The 21,086-nt window shown below is 36.7% G+C and overlaps 1 protein-coding gene across 1 annotated transcript in view; it reads left to right on the top strand.

The window, feature by feature from the left end:
• The window catches only part of SIM1 (SIM bHLH transcription factor 1), a 56,630-nt gene that overhangs the window by 24,211 nt on the left and 11,333 nt on the right, over window positions 1-21,086 (top strand). The window contains exon 10 of the mRNA XM_071548807.1: window positions 14,797-14,962. Coding sequence (XP_071404908.1) covers window positions 14,797-14,962 — 166 coding nt within the window. The remainder of the gene's footprint in view (window positions 1-14,796; window positions 14,963-21,086) is intronic.

Here is a 21,086-nt window from a genome sequence, read left to right as displayed (position 1 = left end):
TCCAGGTATCCACAGTACATTTCTGTGGTTCTTCTTTGTTTTTGTAGGGGCTTTCTTAGCTACCATTTGTTTAATTCACTCCAAATTTCTACTTTTGTATTTAAACCAGGTGACTGTAATGGCCAATGCACTAAAACCAGAGCCCAGAGTCACTGCTCATATGAAGTTTTATTTGCTAGAGTAAGAATTAAAGGACTGCAACTCAGACCTATGGAAAACACCCCTTCAGTCATTAGTTTAAATGTATACATGCTGAGAGTCTCACACAGCACAAAATTCAAGATTGCAAAAAAGTGTCTTTATTTCAAGGAAGAAGAATGACTTCAAATGCTTTCCACTTCATCATTTTCCCATTCAGTGTGATGCCTTTGGAAACGGCCTCCTCCCAAACACTGAGTTACAGATCTTGTAAAATGTTTGTCTGGGGTTGAGACACATTCAAGCAAGGCAGTGGCTGAAGCAATTACCATCTCCAGCTGTCTCCCTTATTTCACTGATGAGAGGTACACGGTCTGCTCCAGGGATACTTACTCCTAAAATGCCATGGTTTATGGTTTAAGGTAAACTGCCACAGATTTTACTTTACGTGGAAACATTGGACTGTACACTGTAGCACAGCTGTTCTTGCTAGAGAGGTTGTTCACACTTTATCCTTACTTTGCCCTTCTGCACTCTGAATGGCATAAACAAGATATGTGAACATCACTACAACATCTGGGTGCTTCAGTCCCTTTGGGCATAAGTCCCAGTGGTCCTCCTATGTGGCAGAGCAGGGGAGACAATAGACCATGGGGTTCAGGGTTATATTCACTGCTCTGTGATAGTTCAGAGAGCTGAAGAGGCAGTTGGAAGAGTGTCTGGTGGTTTTACCATGTCACATTTATATTTCATTTATGGACCATACTAAAAGCTGTGCAGAAAAGACAGGCCAAGCAATCTACTGCTATCAAAGGATTGCCTTACATGGTCTCATCCTCTTTGCACAAAACTGGATGCAGAACTGGCTCTTGCTCTCATAAGAGTAGACCTGTGTTTCTGAAGCAGTCTGGCAATTTTACTAGCTCTGCTACAATTTCCTTAATCTGTTGCATGTTTACTCTTGTTGCTCAGTGCTGTGTCTCAGTATTGCTGCCCTTCCCACATTGTTTCACTGTAATTATCATGAGATAAAACAGGTGTGAGAAGTTTCTAAACTGCTTCTGAAGCAAGATCTTCCCTCTACACTATGTTGTGCTTACTAGTTTTTATTCGTACACACACAAATATGGCATTTTGACATGGCCTAAATTAAGTGTTAACAAATAAATCTTTGTCCGTTCAACAGTGACAAGTATCTGTTTAAAATCTAATATTCCTTCCCTCACCTCTCTTTTGTACTTTACAGTGTGGGCCAGGTTCCAGCACACATGTTCGTACTCAGTGGTTTACTTCAGAGGCAGCCCCTTTCACTTTGATGACACTATTTATGGAGGCAGGAATCGCTCTGTGTGAACAAGGGTAAAGTGTCTGACCCTTTGGAAGACTTGGGATGGCTGAAGTCTGGAGTCAATCTCATGATCTTTAACATAGTTAAACATTTTATCCCTGTTGTTGTCTTTTACTATCATCCACTTAGTGCAATTAAATTTCAGAAGTCTTGATTTACTAAAGCACTTGAGCACATGGCAGGCTCTAAAAATGCTTAGACATAACTTTCAGTACATGGCAATATCCTAGTGAATTCAGTTTTGAAATTAAAAAACCAAACCCTTAGACACATGCTCAGAAATAAGAATATTCCTTGGCTTTGCCAAATAGAGGTGGCTTGAAGGATGCATTTGTTATTGTGTTGAACTGGGACCTAATAAAGAACAGCCATAGTTTTTCAGCTACAGACCACTGTGTATAAATCTTGGGGGCAGCAATGTTGAAAATAACAGCTATTATCTGCTGAAGTTTCAGTGCAGCTATGAAAACTCAAATGCCTGAGTAACTGAAGTTTGGCTATATCCCTAGCATTGTGCAGATATTTTGACATAACCTATTGTGAAGACCTTTAAACCCATCCAATATTCAATGTTCTTACATCTGTGCTGTCAGTGAGGAAGCAAACATGCCCTGAAGGCAGCCTGTTCCCAAGTAGCCTGTGGCTTTGATCATCTCTGTACTGTGTTTGGCAGCTCCTAGCCTTGGCTGCTGCTATAGAAAACTCTCTCCCTCTGACTTAGGCCCCAGCTAGCTGAAATCCACCCAAAGGCATTGCATGCTATTTTTTTCGTGCTGTTTCCACAGATTGTTTTGTACACAGAACAAAATAATAACCCTTAATGACTGTTTCATGAGGCATAGCTCAATAGAGCATTTGCTCAAATAAAGGCTGCATTTGGGGCTAAATAACTTGATAGCATCCTCTTATTTGCAGCCAAACTTCTGAACAATGTTCCTCAAAATAATTCTGTTGATGCTAAGATGCTAGTAGGAGAGTTAAAGTGTCAACTTCCAAAAGATAATCAGATCCCTTGGTGCTTTCTGGTCTGTGAAGAACAGCAGTGAGGGTGAAGACATGGTTTCAATCGAAAGAAAACCACCTGCCTGTGGGACTGCAGCTGTGTAACATGGGGACATGCAATTAGGGCTTCCATGATGGTATCTAGTGAGTTCAAGAAAGCAGTAAGACAGAAGGTGAATAGCACCCTTTGCACAGGTGTGATACTCTGGAGTTGCTCTGTATGTGCTGCACAAGTGATCACTACAAGCACAGTAAATCTCATAGATTGTGACATATTGGACTTGTGCAAAGCAAATCAGGTGTTCAGTTGCTTCAGCTGGAGATTAGCTGTAGTGTTGGTCCAAGGACAATTGCAGGTTGACAGTGGAGTATATCTGCATGAATGCTGTGGGCATTTTTATGTGAACAATAAAAGTGTCTCTGCTTAGTCAGAGACACTTCTAAGCATCCAGAAACCCTTGATGAATGTGCATGTGAAGCAGTGACAACAGAATGACTAAAGCCAGCTAAGGCCCCTGCCTGTACTAGTCAAAGCAATGATGAAGAGGACAAGGATATTAGGCAGATGATAGATTTAGATTTCTAAAGAAGATGATAGCTAGATGTTTTTGTGTTTATTAAATTATTTCTATTTATTTGTTGAGGAATTTTAGATATTCCTAGTAAGTATTTTACTATCTATAACCATTTGACCCACCATAGACTCATTCTTCAGTTTCATAAGCTGGATTTTAACATGGGCATGTATTTCTTGAACTATGCATGTTAATGATGAATTGTTATTCTAACCATTAAAAAGGTCATCTGAATTTGACAGGAGATGTGGGGTAAGCAGCAGTTGTGCAATAGATTGTGGCTTTACTTATTTTGTAGCCCAGAGAGTCTAGGTAATGAAACAAGTTATCCTATAAACATTTTGATGTTTAATGAGCCCACTTGAGAAATATAACCATGTATAATGTACACTTTGAGGAAACAAGATTAGTGACTACTAGGAAAGAATCAAATAAAATAGAGAATTATGCATTACCTTATAGCCTTGTTATAGTGTCCTTTCTTGCTATTTGTTTCTTGTTTTAGCAACATAAAATTTTCTACATTGTGTATCTATCAAGCTGGATGACCAAGCTGAATTGGATACAAATGGAGACTTAGACCTAAGTGGCAAGTAATGTGGGTGAGATTTGGCTGCACTAGAGATTTGTCTGTGGATGGAAAGGAGCTAAAAAGCAGTCTAACTTTGGTACAAATTATGAAATGAGAAAACAGATATATTAATTTGTAAAAAAACCAAAGAGCCATTCACCCCCAAAAGCCAAAATCCTATGCAAGTTCTTGCTGTCTTCCTCCCCCTCCCTCATTTAAAATTTAAGTGAAAGACAGCTCAGTTGTCAAGTAATTGTTAGGTGTCACATCACATTTTTTTACTTTCTGGGCAGATAATGACACATGATGGTTCTCAAAGGCCAAGTGCTCTCCTTTGGCCGAAGCTAAGTAACTTTGGACAAGTGAATCAGAAAGACTTCATGGTAGAAAAATATTGCTTCTTCTAAGGAAGATGAAAGTCTTATTACAAGGAAGGACTGATCTCATGAAAGAGAAAGGGATCTACTGTAAATGGGGTGCCCTCATCAGGTGGAGTTAATGAATCCTTTTGTACTCAACATACCTGTTCACTGTGAGGTGCAGCTGATCAGAAAAGCAGACTGGGAAGACAGGCATGCAGATAGAATATTTCCCAAAGAGAGACAAATAAAATGAACAGTAAATATTTTTTCAAGCAGAATTGTTTTTCTCAAATAAATTATTCCCAGACCACAAAAGCTTATCAAGAAAGTTATCAGAGAAAAGCTAAGTCCTTAAGTATTCACTTTTGGATCTTAGGAAGGTTGTCACAACAAAGGCTTTAATTATGGGGAACATAGATGAGTTGATACAACCTGAAATATCACTAAGGAAATTTTTGTAGTAAATTATTAAAACTATTAATAGCAAATTGTTGGGACTACTCTTCATGGTTTCAAGGGAACTGAAATACAAAATTGCTTAACTACTGTGATATAGAGTGTAACATAAGAACAGCTATACAGAATCAGGCACATACTGGTAGTGACCATGGGAAATACTTTGGAAAGAGTTAAAAAATAGGAGAAGTGTGTAGTAATGTTTCCCCACCACTTTCTCCCAGTCTTTGAGAAGTTCAAGTAATTTCCTACTGAGATCTTTGAGACTATTAGTTGTCAATGTTTCGTGTAGTTTTTTACCTCCACAAATTTGTCCATTTACTCTTAGAGACCATGTGAGCTTTTGCCAGGGTTAAATAAATGTGGTAAGAAAGACCTCCCTAATTTTTGTGAAAGTGCTACCTTTCTGTTCCTTTCATAGCCCCTATTTCTTGCGTTAGAAGAAGTGAAAAATTCCTTCATAATCATTTTCTGTATGTTGCTCTTAATTTACTGATTTTATTTTGTTCTCCCAGTCACCTCTTTTTACAGCCTGAAGATAACCTTTATTATTTCTCATAGAGAGGCTGTTCTAAGCCCATCATTCTTGTTGTCCCACTTTGAGATTTTTGAGTTTTCAGATGAGATGGTCAGAGTATCAATATTTGAAATGTCAGTGCATGAGGGGTTTATGTATAGTATGAGGTATAATCCTTGTCTTTATAATTCTCATTTACTGCAGAGTTATGCCATGATGTACGTTTTCTTACACACAAGGCAGTCTGTGTTATATCAGTGACTACACCACAGTGTGATGCTTCTTACTTTTGTGAAACTTCTCAGTATGTGGTGAATCATAGAGATTAGAGGATTCTTCCCCAAAATGGAGTTTAAGAATACTAGTTTTTGAAAGAAAAATCTGAAACAGGCTTTTAAAACCATATTTAAGCCCCACAGAGAAGAGTGTTGTATATGTCCCTGATAAATTGGAGTCCATAGCTACACAATTGTATTCTGTAGCTACTAAACAGGCAGATATAACTTTTATCCACTTTTTTTGCCAACTTTTTCAGTCACTTTTCAGCATCTTAGCTGGTTTTAGCCCTTACTCTGGGGGGACAGCTGGTACGAGGCCCTTATTTCTAATAAAAGTGCTTGGATTTCAAGTAAAAACATCCAAAACCTTCATGAAAATCATGAGGAGCTCCCATTGGTTCTCCTCAATACATATCTCAATGTGCTGTAGAAATCTTTAGTATTTAGAAGCCTAGTAATTTATAATCTCTGGCAAAAAATCTCAAAATCCTTTTGTCCAAATGCTTCATAGAGCTATCTAGCATGCTATTTCCAGTATTTTCTGCTCAGTTGGGTACACAATAACAATGGTGCTACATATATTCCTTCAAATATTTTTATTCATAGAATACATCTCAAATTTATTTTAGCAGTTTAAATAAGTGAGTTTAATGTCTATTTAGTCAAGCATTACAGTAGTGAGGACTTAAGTAGATTAGAAATAAATGAATCCAATTAAAGAACATGTCTGTGAAATTTGATATGTCATAGCCATGGATGAGCTGTTTGAACAGCAACTGTAAAGAAATCATTAATGATTAACTATCTAGAAGAGGTTTAATCAAGGATAAATGGTATAGGGCATAGTTAAAAATGTTTGCATTCAATACATGAAGATTCTGAAATAATAAGAACATGTTTTGCATCAATAGTGACATGGGTACTGCTCTTGGGAAATGTATTTTGTCTTGTCTGTGCAGATGGGCTGCAGCTCAGAGTTAGCTTAGTAACATCAGCTATCATGCATTGATATCATAGCAGGAGGCTGCTCCTTCTAACATAAAGCTGAAGTTTAATAGGTGAGACAGAGATATTTCAAAAAATAGCTGTTACCTGAAACAGCATATTATTGCCTTCCTCTTCAGGGCTAATGTGCAGCAAATACAAAATAAGGAGTGGCTAAGTTAGCTGGGGTGTTTAGCCTGGAGAGGAGGAGGGTCAGGGGAGACCATATCACTCCATACAACTACCTGAAAGGAGACTGTAGCCACATGGCGGTTGGTCTCTTCTGCCAGGCAACCAGTGACAGGAGTAGAGGGCACAGTCTTAAGGAGCACCAGAGGAGGTTTAGGGTGGACATTAGGAAGTTCTTCACAGAAAGGGTGATTGGGCATTGGAATGGGCTGCCTGTGGAGGTGGTGGAGTCACCATCCCTGAAGTTTAAGAAGTGACTGGATGTCGCACTTAGTCCAGTTGACAAGGTGATAGGTGATAGGTTGGGCTCAATGATCTCAGAGGTCTTTTCCAAACTAGTTGATTCTGTGATTCTGTGAAAGTTAAGGTAGGGATCCTCACAAGCAATCAGTGATAGGCTCAATTTGACTTTTTCAAAACTAAAGGTCCCCTTGACTGTCTTGATGGTAAGCTCAGGCAAGTGCCAAGTGGTTGCTAAAGTCCCAGGATACATGATGCATCCTGTGTGGCACCAGTAGCCTATGAGAGTGTTGAGAATTGACTCCAAATCACTTGACTAGCAGATTGGTGTCTTATGGGTGTCAGTGGTATTCAAGGTACATTTGTTTAACACAGAAAAATATTAAGAATTCTGAGATGGGAAAATCTACCCTGTGTAACAGCAATCTGTTGCATTTTTGTCAGTTTGGCTTTTTGTGAAATGGAAACCATTCTACAGAGGCATGAGAGATCTTATGTTTATGTGACACTAATTCTTAAAGGGGTGTTTTCTACACGCACTTGAATGTACTGAGGTGACATTGATTTTAATGGGCTGGTTGAAAGGGAGTAGTTAGAAGAAAAGAAAATTAGAGTTTTTAAAATCTCATTTAACAGGCCTTTTGTTGATTAAAAAGTCACCATAATAATTTAAGAAAGGCTGACAATATGAATGTGAAACATGGAATTTTGCAGGGTTTACTAGGCTTTCAGATAAAGTATTCTCAACTATTTGGTGTCCACCTCAAAAAAATTATAAAAAAACCTCTATTGCAGGCTCTGAGGTTATGTCCCTCTAAACCAATTTTCTTATTGTCAGGCAGATTCTAACACATATAAACATTTATAAGCTCCTGTCAAATATATTTCTTCTTTTAATTTGGCAAGAACTGAATATACATAAAACATGACATTTAGTCAGTTGTTCTCCTAAGCATCTTGCATTTGAAAGCAAGCACTCCCAGTATAAATAAATACGCAGAATTCAAATTAGGTCATCATACTTCATTGATTAAAGAATTTTTTCAGTGCTATCTGTAACTAAAATTTGTAATTATATTAATATGTAATTAGCTTGGCATATCTTAGGCATTTTATTCACAAAGGATAAATTGCTGGTGCTTATTTTCATCTCAAAACTCTAGTAAATAAAGGTAAATACAGTATAAAAAGATCTCCATTTTGGAGCCAAAGATGGCTAGGCACATGGTTTGGAATAAAAACTGTCACTTCAGGCTGCTCAAAAATCTTCTACACCATGGTTATCTAGAGGCTAGGATGTTTTCTTTAACTCGCAATTAGATGACTGCATTCTGAGATGAGAAACCAATCAGAGAATATATAAAATTTATGACAGCAGTTTTCTAGAGGATATCCTCAGACATTTCTGTTAAATGACCTTTATAAGAGTCTTTGGGCTTCACTTTTTCTTAGTGTATCAAATAATTAAGCCTCCTGGGTTGGATTACTTTGCAATTAAAAGCAAATATAGAAACATAATATCATGAAAATGACTCTCATGACTGGAGAAGCTGTAAACTTTGACTCAACAAGATGCAAACAGCTAGTGTTGCTTGTGCTATTTATGGAGTGGCTGGAACTTAATGAAGGGATCCAAATACAGAACTCATGCTTCTCCAAGCAGACACATGATTTAACCATTAAGTGTACTAATAAACAGCAACCACTTGAAAGATTTCTGGAGGGTCTTTCCAATTACTTTGGTGAGCAGTAGGAGAGGCCTATATGGGACTATTCTCTCAAGAAGTTTTAGAAAGGAGGGTTGCTTTCATCATCCCAATAACTGATAGGACGGCTAAGGCAGGGAGTATCTCTAAGGTTGCACAGCTGAATGTCAGTATAGTTTCATAACAGCTTTTTACTCACTTTGTCCTGAAATTTGGCTCCCTGTACACTGGTTCTGGAAGATGCTAAAGGGATGCATACACTCCTCCTGACAAATCTCCTGAGCAGACCGAGGCCTTTGTAAACATTTCTGAGACACATTGTACATGAACAGAGGACAGAGCAGATGAGGAAATTGTCTGTTTTGTTGTACCATCTGCTGATTTAGAAAGCCATGAAGATGACAAACAGCGAGAATCTGTTCTCTTTTCACTCATCTGCTGAATGGTACTCTGTTAGCATTACATGAGCTGGAGTGTGGAGATGTTAAAAGTTGCAGGCATTGTTTAAAAGTAGAGGAATGATATATTGCAGCATTGTGGTCAGACATGCATGAGGAAGTGCCAGACTTTTACCACGTCCATGTCTGTTTTTAACTGAACTGCAATAACTCAGCAAAATAGACTCGACATTAATGACATTAACCCCTTTAGTTTAATCTCACAATTTCTGTTGCTAGATTGGCAGAAAATCTGAAAAATATAATTTTTCTTATTTTTTAACTTAAAGAAATGCAGAGCCTGTATGACCCTTTTCATAGATTTTTCATGTAAAACTAGAGGAAACGAAGAACATATATCATGTACTCAACAGAAATAATAGTGCAACTAAATATATTTAAAACTTGTTTTCTTTTGCATTAATAATATTTTCTGCTTTGTTTCAGTCATGTGACTGATTGTACTCATGATGTATGAACCCACTGCACTAAGATCACCTAATGTTTTTACTTTCAACTGTTACTTTATGAACTACTTTGCCATGTGTAAGGAATGACGTGAGTGTAGGTCCAGCATTTGTCAGGTTAGGTGCTGCTGTGACACCTTTTTATTCATTATTTACTGAGATTTCTAGTGACAGTGTGATCACTGCATATTCTTCAGGTGAAAGATACCTAAGAGTTCCAGCTGTATACTGATCTTTTGACTGCTGCTGGAGAGACTATCCTGAAACACATTTCTAATCCAATGCTGTAACTCCATGTAAAAAACCTGCATTTTTGTTAATCTTTAAGGTGTCTAAATTTAGTGTCTTTTGAAGGAATTAAATCGACTCTAAATATTTGCCTTTTTGTTGGTTATCTGTTCCTTCTCAGTCACTGCAGGTGTAGTTTATTTTTCCTTTCTGGCATGTGGTGGTATTAATATAAAAAGACGCCTTTTTCTTATGGTTGACCATTTTATCTTCTTTTCTGAAGGTTTTCATTTGTTTTGAAGGTTTTGCTGATTATGGCTGTGGATATATAAGATCTGTGTTCTTGAGTCCTGTTGTCTTTTTTAAGTACTTATGGGATGAGTCCTGTTGTCTTTTTCACGTACTTTTGGGATGAGTCCTGTTGTCTTTTTCAAGTACTTTTGGGATGAATCCGGATATTTATTCTTTACTAATGGATGTCATTATTTTACTTCTTCCTCTGGATGCATTCTGTTTAGCTTCTCTTTCTGTTTGAAAGCATTTTTCAGGGCTTAAATTCTCTTCTATTCCATGGCCAACACAGTCTTTAAGTAGGGAATCTTAATATCCTGAAAACTATTTGTGCCTCTCTAATGTTAATGACTAGTTTCACTTCAGTTTTTAGAGTTTGGTTATAGTAGACCCAAACACCACCCTATTAATTAAAGAAATGTAATTACAAAAAAGCTCTGTTCTTCTGTACAGTGTTAGTTTATTTTGGGCCTGTGTCCCCTAGGGCTCTATCACCATTTCCAATCTTCACAAAGTTATTTCTAGCAATGCTGATTTGCCCTTCCCTCATATTTTTTCCTTCAAAAAGGCTACATAAAAAAACCTCTGACTTTTTTCAGTTTCACGGTGAACTCTAACCACATGCTTAGTCACTGTAGTTGTGCAAGCTCTGCTGTTGGCAGTGCATTAAGGTTTTGTGGTGCTCTGATACTCCCTTACTGTTCTTTTTTTTTTTTTTTCTGTTTGCTAATGATTCATTATCTCTTCCTCAGACTTTCATTAGATGCACTGCTGTTACCATGTTTCATAGACTACATTTTGGCAATGGTAGTAGGCAGAAAGTGTCTTCTAAAGCTGACTTGTGAGAACTCCTCACACAAATGTTGCAGGTCCTGTTGGCATCCAAGTCATATGTAAACAGATTGGCTTCCTCTTCCGAACAATTTGCTGCTTCAGCCTTTGTCCTTCACCACCTCTGCTGTTTGCTATAGTTAGATCCCTTTGGTAAAGAATGCTTTGTACTCAAACTTCAGATGCTTCATTGCAGAAAAATGTAGTTGGCACAGCCATTGTTCCTTGGTTTTTCATGGTGTACATGCAGCATACCAATAAGTACTTTCAAAATTAGGCTCAAGCTTTATAAGGGACACTGGAACAGCCAGAGACATGGCATAGAGTGGAATGCTTCTGAGTGTTAGATCTAAGAAGAAAATGGGAACTAGCATATTGAAGTAAGAGGATTTTATACTTTGTCTTCTGATTTCTTTTTCCTTATGGTGAGGCATGGTAATCCAGTCTGTAGGTGCCTAGTACATTGACCATACTGGCCAGATTCTCGTATGGGGGATGGGGGATGGGGGAGGCAAGACAGAGGAAAAATGATACATTTTTTTGAACCATATGCTACCAAAAGCATATGCCTCCAAGTTTTTTGAGGAGTCAAAGAGGACCTAGAATTTCCATCCAACTGTGGAAAGAATGGCTGTTTCCCATCATGAAAAGGTGGAGGTCTTCAATGTGTTTCCCTTTGCAAAGAAGCATCACTTTGGTCTTGTCTGGATACAGTTTGATTCATCTGTTCTTCATTTAAGAGCTAATTTCCTGTAGTTATTCTGATGTTTTATAGTGATGATAGTTGCATCAGAAAATGAGATAAATAGTAGATTGTCAGCAACATACTGTTAGCAATTGAACACATGCCATATCACTCTCTCTCTCAGTAGTCTCATGTAGATAGATGTAGATTGTATGAATCCCTGTGGGATCCTCAAGGTGAGGACCTTAAAGGAAGAGGCTCATATCCACCACCTTTTTTTTAATTACAAGCAGAAAACAAGATGCAGTACTCCTGTGTGGCTGGGACTGTGCAATAGATGATTCAGATATCTAAGGATAGAAATCTGGTGATTATGGTTCCATGGTTGGTAGAAGTTTTATAAATTCCGCCAGGAAGCTGTCAGAATTTCCATCTGTAGTTTGAGTTTGTGTTTCAGTAGGAGCCCTACTTTCTCTAGTGCTTTGCCTCACAGTGCATATGGATATATTCAAATGTTTTCATTTCTTGATGGAACATGGAGACCACTGGATCCTTTCTCCATGTTTTTTTTCTTTTTTTTTTTTAACTTCTGGTATTTATCTTGGCTAGTTAGTGATGGTATTCTCATGTCTCTCTGTTATTCTGAAGGGCAGTTGTGCTAGGACAGATTTGACATGGCAATGAATTGTATCTCAGTGATGCAAAAAAGTCCAGGTGTTTCGTCTGCAAAGAAACACAGATGTGTTCTTCTTCTAAGGGGAAGCTTTTCATTTGGTAGAAAGAACTTCAGGTAGTTTTCCTATTATCCTTTTTTAATGATGTTACTGTCTAAGCAATTGGCTGTAAATACCAGCTTGTGGTGTTTATTCTACTGTGTGGTGTTCTAGGAGGGTGACTTCTCACCATAATGGTACCAAGGACTTAGAAAAGTTACACAGAAAGACTTGCAAGGTTTTGGTCAGTCTGGTTTTTTTTTTGTTTTGTTTTTGGTTTTGTTTGTTTGTTTGTTTGTTTGTTTGTTTTAGTTCCCATTACCTAGAAGTATTATAGAGTGTACTCTCTATGATTTGAATGCTTCGGCCTTACACAGATTGTAACAGCAAAGCAGTGCTAGAGGGACAGTCTGTGGTCTGAATACCAGGGTGGTATTTAGTCCAGTTTTTAAAAACTATTTCACTGACAGGAGAAAGCAGCAGATTGTTACAGGGTGACATACACCAGAGACAGGGACATAACGGCAGAAACACAGAGCTATGGGTTCTCCAGCAAAAAGGGAGGTAAAAGCGTTGGTAGGCTCAGAACCAAAAGACAACCTCCTCATAACACCCAAGTCTGTGAACAACTTATCTATTTAGTTGTGATTAATTTTAGTTTCAGGTGGCAATATTTTCTGCATCTGCCACTGAGACCATAGGGTCCTTCTCTTCTTACAATCAAATAGTCAGGAGGAATATGTATAGCCATGTGAGACTGATAATTTTTTTCAGGACTATTGATAAAATCTCATGGTGTGGGAGTAGTTAAATATGAAAATTATGAAAATAAATATGAAATAAATATGAAAATAAATATGAAATAAATATGAAAATTATTTGACATCATTTATTTCCCACCAAAATTTGGTAGGAATCAATTATGGAGACAGATGCTTTGCAAAAACAAAGTGCCTGGATGAAAATTCTGGAGGTAATTACAGGAAAGATTAAAGCTTTCCAAATATGTGGATGAGCCATACGTGTCAAATAGGCTTTCACTGCAAGCAGGATATTTGAAACGCAGATATTATAGCAGAGACTTATGTCTATTAAAGTCAAAATTTGAAGAAATTACTTCATTAAGAACTAATTTAGTCTAAAAAATCATTATTGATACTTAATCAATCTCTGTCTGCTTTGGACTGGAAACAGTGTAGTCAGTGCAGTTCTAATGTCAAGGATTTGCTTTCTTGTGTTACATGTACATGGATACATACACATAGTCTGCACTGCCAAAAAACACAAGCCTCTTCTACCAGTAAGTTTGCTGCTTATCAGATGCAAAAAGAATTTTATTGTAGAATTGGGATGAATTAATCTGTCTGTTCTGCAGGTTTATCTGTGGCTGCTCAAAGATTCATCCTTTTCACTTATTTCAGTGATTTATCAAGTTTATCCTTCTGCTCCTGACTTTTATCTGAAAACTTTCCAGTGTACTAAGCTTTGAGATGCTCAGGTTGCAGTGCAGCTCCTTTTCAAATAATGTTCGACTCTTACGGCTTGCACATCAATATATGTGTGATTATAGAGTGAGATATTGTTGCTAAATCTGTGTAAATGATTTATTATAAATATAATTCATTAAGTATGAATCTTTAGGTTTAGATGGAGTATGGGATAATGTGTGAATGAATGTTACCTCCTTGACTGCATGAGAGGCATTATTTTTCCCTTGTTCTCCTACTTCTCTACTGATAACACAAAGGAAGAGAAAACCCATGAATCCTCCCTCTTTTCCTCCAGGTAGGTAGGTCAGGAAGAAGCTCTTGCTTTGCTCTCTTTTAATAAATCATTGTCAGAATAGGTTCCGTATGACTACATGAAAGCTGGAGAGCTCATTTCTTACTCCCTTGGGTACCAGCAGACACACAGATGTTTGCAGGGAGGTGCAGTTCAATGCATATGCCCATGTTATGCTTAGTAAGACATTTTGAACAATGCCAGTTTTCCTTACTTTTATGTATTCATTAGAAAGTTTGAAGAAACTAACTGAACTTCACAAGCTACTGTTATATATAGCTCCCTATAGAAGGCCTCTATTTTTTTGTGAAAGAGGGACAGATTATTTAAATCACAAGATTTGTATTTATTTAGCTGTTTTTTTTTCTGACTGGTAAACTGGTATAGAAAAATTCCAAATGGGGAAAGAGATACTCACAAGACTCATAGAAGAAAAAAAATTCAAAAATTTACACCAATTGCCTGAAACCTCATAAAAAAATGAAAAATACGACCTTCAAGATCAAGAGTTTTCCATAAAAATAAAGTTCAATTTATTTAGGCAGCTGTGTAGGCTGTTATGTGCACTCCACATACACATGTGTGAAAGCACACACACGTATACACAAATGGTTAAGTTTGCAGCGTACAATTAGAGTTTTGAGGAAAATATATCCTATTTACTATATACTGCTTAGTTATGTGACTAATATAGAACGGTAATATAAATCTCAGAAATATCCATCCCATTGGGTTTTTATTACTGCAGAAAGTAGATCAGAATGATAACAGCTGGATGCAAAAAGCAATCATATTTTCAGTATAAAAATAGTTCTATTGTTTAGTAAGCTCTAGTCCATAAATGTATTAGGGGGATATACTGGCTTGCTCTGGATTGTTTTTCCTTTTTCCTTAAGAATATCTTTTGTTTCCACCCCCACCCCCCCCTTAGAAGGAAGGAATGTTTCCCATTAAGATATGAAGTGAGTTTATTTTTCACTTTTGCCTTTTATATAGGGATACTGAATATAAAGGACTACAGCTCTCCCTGGATCAGGTCACTGCTACCAAGCCGGCATTCTCATATACAAATTCAACTCCAACCATAACGGATAACAGAAAGGGAAGCAAATCTCGCCTCTCCAGCACAAAGTCAAAATCAAGGACATCACCATACCCACAGGTAGCTGTCTTTGAAAACAGAAATTAAATCTTTTTGTATATCTTGATTTTGACTGCTATTTTGCCCACGTAACTAGGATGGGCCTAAGAACATGTTACTGAAAGGGAATAAAGGACTGCAGGTTATAAGATTTTTGAGACAGGAATATGTTTCTTTAAACTCTTTCTAAAAGTCTGGAAACACTTATGTTTCAGCATGCATAATAAATCATCATCAACAACAATAGCAACACAGGGCTCAGTTAATGAGGGGCGGACAGAAAGACCAAATGAAAATGTTGATTTTTAAATAGTTGGTTTGAGAGGACTGTGAGTCTTGCCATTGGAGAAAGCTTGCTTTTTCTTACTTTTTACTAATTCAAGCATATCTAGAAAGCTGCCAGATGTTTGACAGCAGTTTAATACTGAAATCTTGGTCAAGAGGAGTGAGTTTTGAGGAGGGAAAGCAGCCAGCTAACTTGCTGACTGGAATGAGAAAGCTTTTCTGTGTCCAAAGCTTTGAAAGAGAGAAAACACTAGCAGGTGGTCATTTCCATCAGTAGACTTTAATTTCCCAGATTTCATTTTCAAGCTAATGTGTAAGGAACATATCCTCACCTGGAGAATGGACCATACTCCATCTAATCTATGAACAGAAGCTTACCCAATATATTTATGCAACTGAGTTCTGCAGGCAACACCACAGCACTTGCACACTTATATTGTCAAACCTTTAGCTCAAATAAATCTGTTTGTTAATATAACCATGATGTTTATTAATGATACAAGTCTTACTACCCTTATGCCTCCACACAGTGGATATAAATGTATGCACTCATGATGAAGCATTGAAGAGCTATGTATTTTTAAAGAGCTCAGGTCAATATTTAACTGATAATAACCTTGATGCCTACAGTTTCTCTGCGGGCACAATGTCTTCTAAACTGACCTCTAAGAGTGTATAACATGAGCTCAAATGTCTATATCACTTCCTTGTTTTCTTTCTTTTTCTCCCTCAAAAGCACCAAGGGTAAGAATTTCAGTTAAATGACATTTGGTTTTGGCAAAGGGAATATTTAACTTAGCATCTAGATATGAATTCAGATTCCTAATTTAAAGAATCAAATTTTATCAGAGGTTGTTATAGCACATTTGTTCATACAGGTTTCTCTGTGTTGTTAGAAACAATTTTTCTTGAATGCACTACATCGAACAATTGTAATCAGAGTGTTTCAAAGAATTGAGGAAGATACCTACAAATAATTCTAAATTAGATTTTTAGACTTTGATTTACTGAAGTTACACTTCATCTTCCCCTATACAGTCCTTTCCAAAGAACTCATATGCTAGCAGGAAAATTCCGGCTGAAGAATTGTTATCCTTCCACATTAATCTGATTTCTGAAAGTGTTGCTTTCATCAGTACCTACTTATTCTTTCTGCCACCAGAAAAAAAACCCTGAACCAGCAGTGTAGCATTGTGACTAGTGGTTTGTCAGGGATTGTTGTCTGGAAGCTCAGGGTTCTTCATCTCCAGTTTCATTTTGCATCCTCATTACCAGCTGACTGGTAGTAAAGTCACAGATTTCATCATTCAAAAAGAAGCAGCCGTGGTAGTTGCCAATGTCTTGAAAAATGGTCATACCATTCATTGCAGCCCATCACCACAAGTAATGCTGGCAGCTTGGCTTTGCCTCCCTCTCATCCTTCTCCACCACTGAATAAACTGTTGAAAGACTAGGAGAAGCCGTTGTGAAGAATACGGAGCAGGTGGTATGGCCTGTGTCCTTCAGTCGCCTGCCCATGTAATTTGCCAGTCAGTTGGGGAGAATTAGTGTGTCTTAAAAGCCATGGCTGAAAAGTGAGGTCATGGGTTTTGTCTTACATGGGAGCCTGGGTTGTGGTGGAAAAAGGAAGCAGGAAGTTTATTAATGAGATAATGGCAGTGAGCAACATACTTGTTAAAGACAAGGGCACCTAGGAGATGTTGAATATAGAGAGTTTCTTTCCTTTCTTTTCCTTTCCTTTTCTCTTTTTCCCTTACCATTTACTTTGCTTGTCTCTTGTAGAGAAAAGGAAATCATATGCTTTACTGGTGCTGAGAATCCTCTCCCTTGACCAGCTGTGTGCCCCTAGCATAGCTACGTGAGATGTGAACTGTATGAAAATGATGCTAATCATTTTCAGCTGTATTGTTACTGCTAGGGCACAAAGTTGGTTATCTATGATGGTTTTAATGTTTTTTTTCCTCAAATCTTATGCAAAAGCAGACATAGCATAATATGGGTTAAATAGACTCTTTAATTAAAACTAACTTTATTAAACTGGAGGCATTGGTCAGCATCTGATTAACACTGCCTGATGTTAGTACAGTGGGTTCTGTGAAACCAGCCACAGGCAGGGGAAGGACAAGCTGAGAGGAGAGCAACCCAAAATTGACACTTTGAACAGTGCTTTTCTAGTCCTGTCCTACCAGAGAGGTGCAGAGCTGAAAGAGATGGCAGGAGAAAAACCAGGGAAATGAGTGTTTGATAGATATTTACCGAAAAAGGAAATTGTGAGTTAAAGATGCCTGTAGTCAATAATAATAATGATAATAATGATTATAATGATAATGATTATAATAATAATAATACCACTAATAATAATAACAACAAAGAAATAATAATATTAATAATAATATTAATAATGATAATGATAATAATGATGATAATAATAATAATAATAATAATAATAATAATAATAATAATAATAATAATAAAAATTATAATACTAATAATGGTGAGTGGCTCCCAAAATCTATCCCTGGACCTTATTTATTTTGTAAAGAGGAAATAGCAACAAGTTTGGAAAAACATTTTAATTGTGATCAGCTGAACTGCTGTGGAGTTTAATGTCCCAATCATTATGATTATCTAAAGAAAATATTTTAAATTGCCTCTAGTGGAAATGTTTTAAGGTCAGACCTGGTAAAACCTTTATTGCTTCATATATCATCTGAGTTCTTGGATAAAGATTAACACACACACACAAGTAATGATGTACCCAAGAGCCATTGGATGAAGGCTTTGGTGTGTATTACAACATGCATAAATTTTTGGCACTAAGTATATATTAATACACCTGATTTCAGAGGTATATTTACTTTATAGCTCCTTTAAAAGGATAATATGGATTAATTCCACAATTCACCTCTGTTTGGGTGTATCACCCAATGGGTTAAAGATAACAGAATCAGGCTGAATTCTAGACAGCCTGGTTTTGTTTTGTTTTATTTTGTTTGATTTTAATTTCTTTCTGTAGCCTAAGGATTTGGCAACTTCTAGTGTATTTAAAAGCAAAGGAAACCACTCTTTTTATAGTAAACATAACTCCTGGTCTGGTGAAGAGTCACCAGCAGTGGGGGTTATTTTAATGGACATGCTGTATTACTTTAATCTAAGCCTTTCACCATCTGTGCTGCCTATAATAGTGAATGCAAAAAGAACATATTTTACATTTCAGGATTACATTAGTAAAAAGTAAGATAAAAGTGATTTAAAAGCATGCATATGTTCTTAGTACAATATAGCCTGCATCTGTGATGGTTTTTTTTCTCATGGTTAAGACACAAATCAAGAGGAAAGCTGCTAATTCTGATGTAGTGAAAGTTTTTCATGGAAAAGAGGATTCTGTGAGGGTTTCACTATATATTTAATGTTTATAATGATAAAAACCTGTGTAGGTTGCCAGAAATTTATATATCTATAACATCTATTATTTGAACATCTGGCATGGTGTGTGAAGCAGACTGATACTGCTATGAATGACAGGATGAGTCCTCGGGCCAGTGACACACCTGTAGGAATGGAAGGTCAGGCAAAAGAAAATCACCTGAGAAATATTAAACTGACTACTGGCTGATAGACTTCCATGGACTTTCATAAAGTAAGTTTTTTTAGACATGCAATTAATATTTTCATATTTCCTGGCCCCTTCAACCCTCTAGAAGTTTTTCTTGGAATGAAAATAGTATCAGAGACGGACTATAGCCCCTTTCTTTGTCAGTGCTAATCCCATTGTGCTCTCATTGTGATGGTACACTGGATTGCACTCAGGAATATATTTCTAATTTTCAGAGGTGGCAGGAACCAGTGGGAGGACTATTTAATTTATGTTTTGGTGTTGTATATGCCTAATGAAAGTTCAGAAATCTCCTGAAGGGATTTCGGATATTGCCTATCTGAAGTTCTTATCATTAGATTCTGTTGGTTAAACTTTGTCAAAACCGCAAAAGTAATAAATTACTTTTGCCTTCTGATTCCTGATAGAAGTGAGAAGGCAAAAGTTAGCAGAAAGGAAAACTTTTCTGTTGAGGTATGATTGCGATTGGAAGGAGAAATCACTGATTTTAGTTAGCCATAATTTTCATTAAATCTGATTCCATGTTTTATGGTCTTTCATCACTTAACATATGGAAGCCTATTTCTGACTTGAGAGATAATGTTTCCACTCCCATTCCAGTAAAGCAATATCTTTGATCATCTTTTCATTTCTTCACCATCAATATGTCACACATGTCCTTATTTGAAGTCTCCACCTGTCAACATCAGATTCCCAGAAGAGGCAGTGGTAGGACTGCAGTGGTGGAGGCAACCTGATGATTCCAAATGTGGGGTTAGCTTTAAATTAGATGTATTTTTGCCCTGTGTCTTCTTATGTTGTACCTGAAGAGTAAGCAGTCATATCAAACTATGTCTGGCAGACAATGTGGTCCACAAAAAATTCACCACGTTAATTTAATTCTGTCCACGGCCCAATGGCTGCTTCAGGTCAGATCTCAAATAATTACAGTTTACATCAAGTACAAAGAAGATGCATTAAGCAAAGTTAGTCTTGACTCCATGGTTATATGACATCACATAGCATATTTCTGATACACTAAACGCACACCCTTCAAGATTCTCTTTCTTTAAGAAAAGTGCACCAAGGCCTGTGTAATTGAGTCACCTTTTTATGATTAGGTCCAAGACAAAAGCAAAACAAAATTGATCAAGTTTTCAGTTAAATGAAATTCCCTTCAAAGGAAGCTATGTTGGACCCTGAAATGTCCTTAGAAAAAGAGAACTAATAGAAGAGTATCTAGTAGAGCTACAGGAAATTAAGGAGTTTCAGTCTGAAAGATTCTCTGGCATTTTTTATCACACTAAATTGTTAAAAAAATTCATTATAATATTATTGGAAATTAATTTTATTTGCCCTCTTCAAATATATACTATGAGTTTGATTTTTAATAAGAAAATAAATTAACTTTTGACTTTTCTGTACTTGCATTTGGCTTATACTATACAATATTTCAGCTTAACCTTTAAAATTAAAAGGTCTAGTTTATTGAAGTCAAATCTAAAAAGAGCACTAAAAATAATTCTAAAATTAAGAAGAGATACAAAAGTAGTTTCATCTAAAATTTAATAATTGTTAATAATCTTGTTAATAATTGCTACTTTTTCCATTGGAAACTTAATTTTACCTACACCTTTTTTTTTGTTAAAAATGTTTATAACAATTCAGCTGTTATTTAGAATATATCTTTGTGACTAAGCAGTTTGTAGACATTAGATCTGAGAGGATAAGAGAAGAGTTAGATGCTCCAGTTGATCACATAACACTCTGATGACTGAATAAAGTTCCTAGTTAATGTACACTGAGTTGCAAGCATTTAAAAGAACTCTTTTGTGGCTCTGTAACTATCTTACTTTCACAAAAAATTGTATTTATCCTTTAATGTCTAAAACCTTGTGATGACTATGGCGGTACTAACTTTCTGATCTCCTCCATATCTAGTGGTAGGCTTTTTGCCTAGTGGTACCCTTCTGACAACTAATAACAAAATACAATTGACTTCCTCAAAGCCATGACCTTTTCTTTGTTTCCTTTAAATAACCTATCATGTTAACAAACAGTATTCACAAATATAAACTGGAATACTGAAGAAATACCCAATTAAATGCCAAAACCACTATTGATGTTGCACAGATGGTTTAAGTTTATGCAAGTCTAACATCTGGCCAGTACTTTCAATTGGTAAGTGCATAAAACCTTAGTCCTGGCTGATAATGAGGAGTTTCATAGCAACTTAATCTAATGAAAAGGTGGGTAAGCTTATAT

The sequence above is a fragment of the Pithys albifrons genome, chromosome 2, assembly GCF_047495875.1.
Source record: "Pithys albifrons albifrons isolate INPA30051 chromosome 2, PitAlb_v1, whole genome shotgun sequence".
NCBI classification, from domain to species: domain Eukaryota; kingdom Metazoa; phylum Chordata; class Aves; order Passeriformes; family Thamnophilidae; genus Pithys; species Pithys albifrons.
Note: the sequence above shows the minus strand (reverse complement) of the source record. Positions and strands in the feature narration are given on the sequence as shown.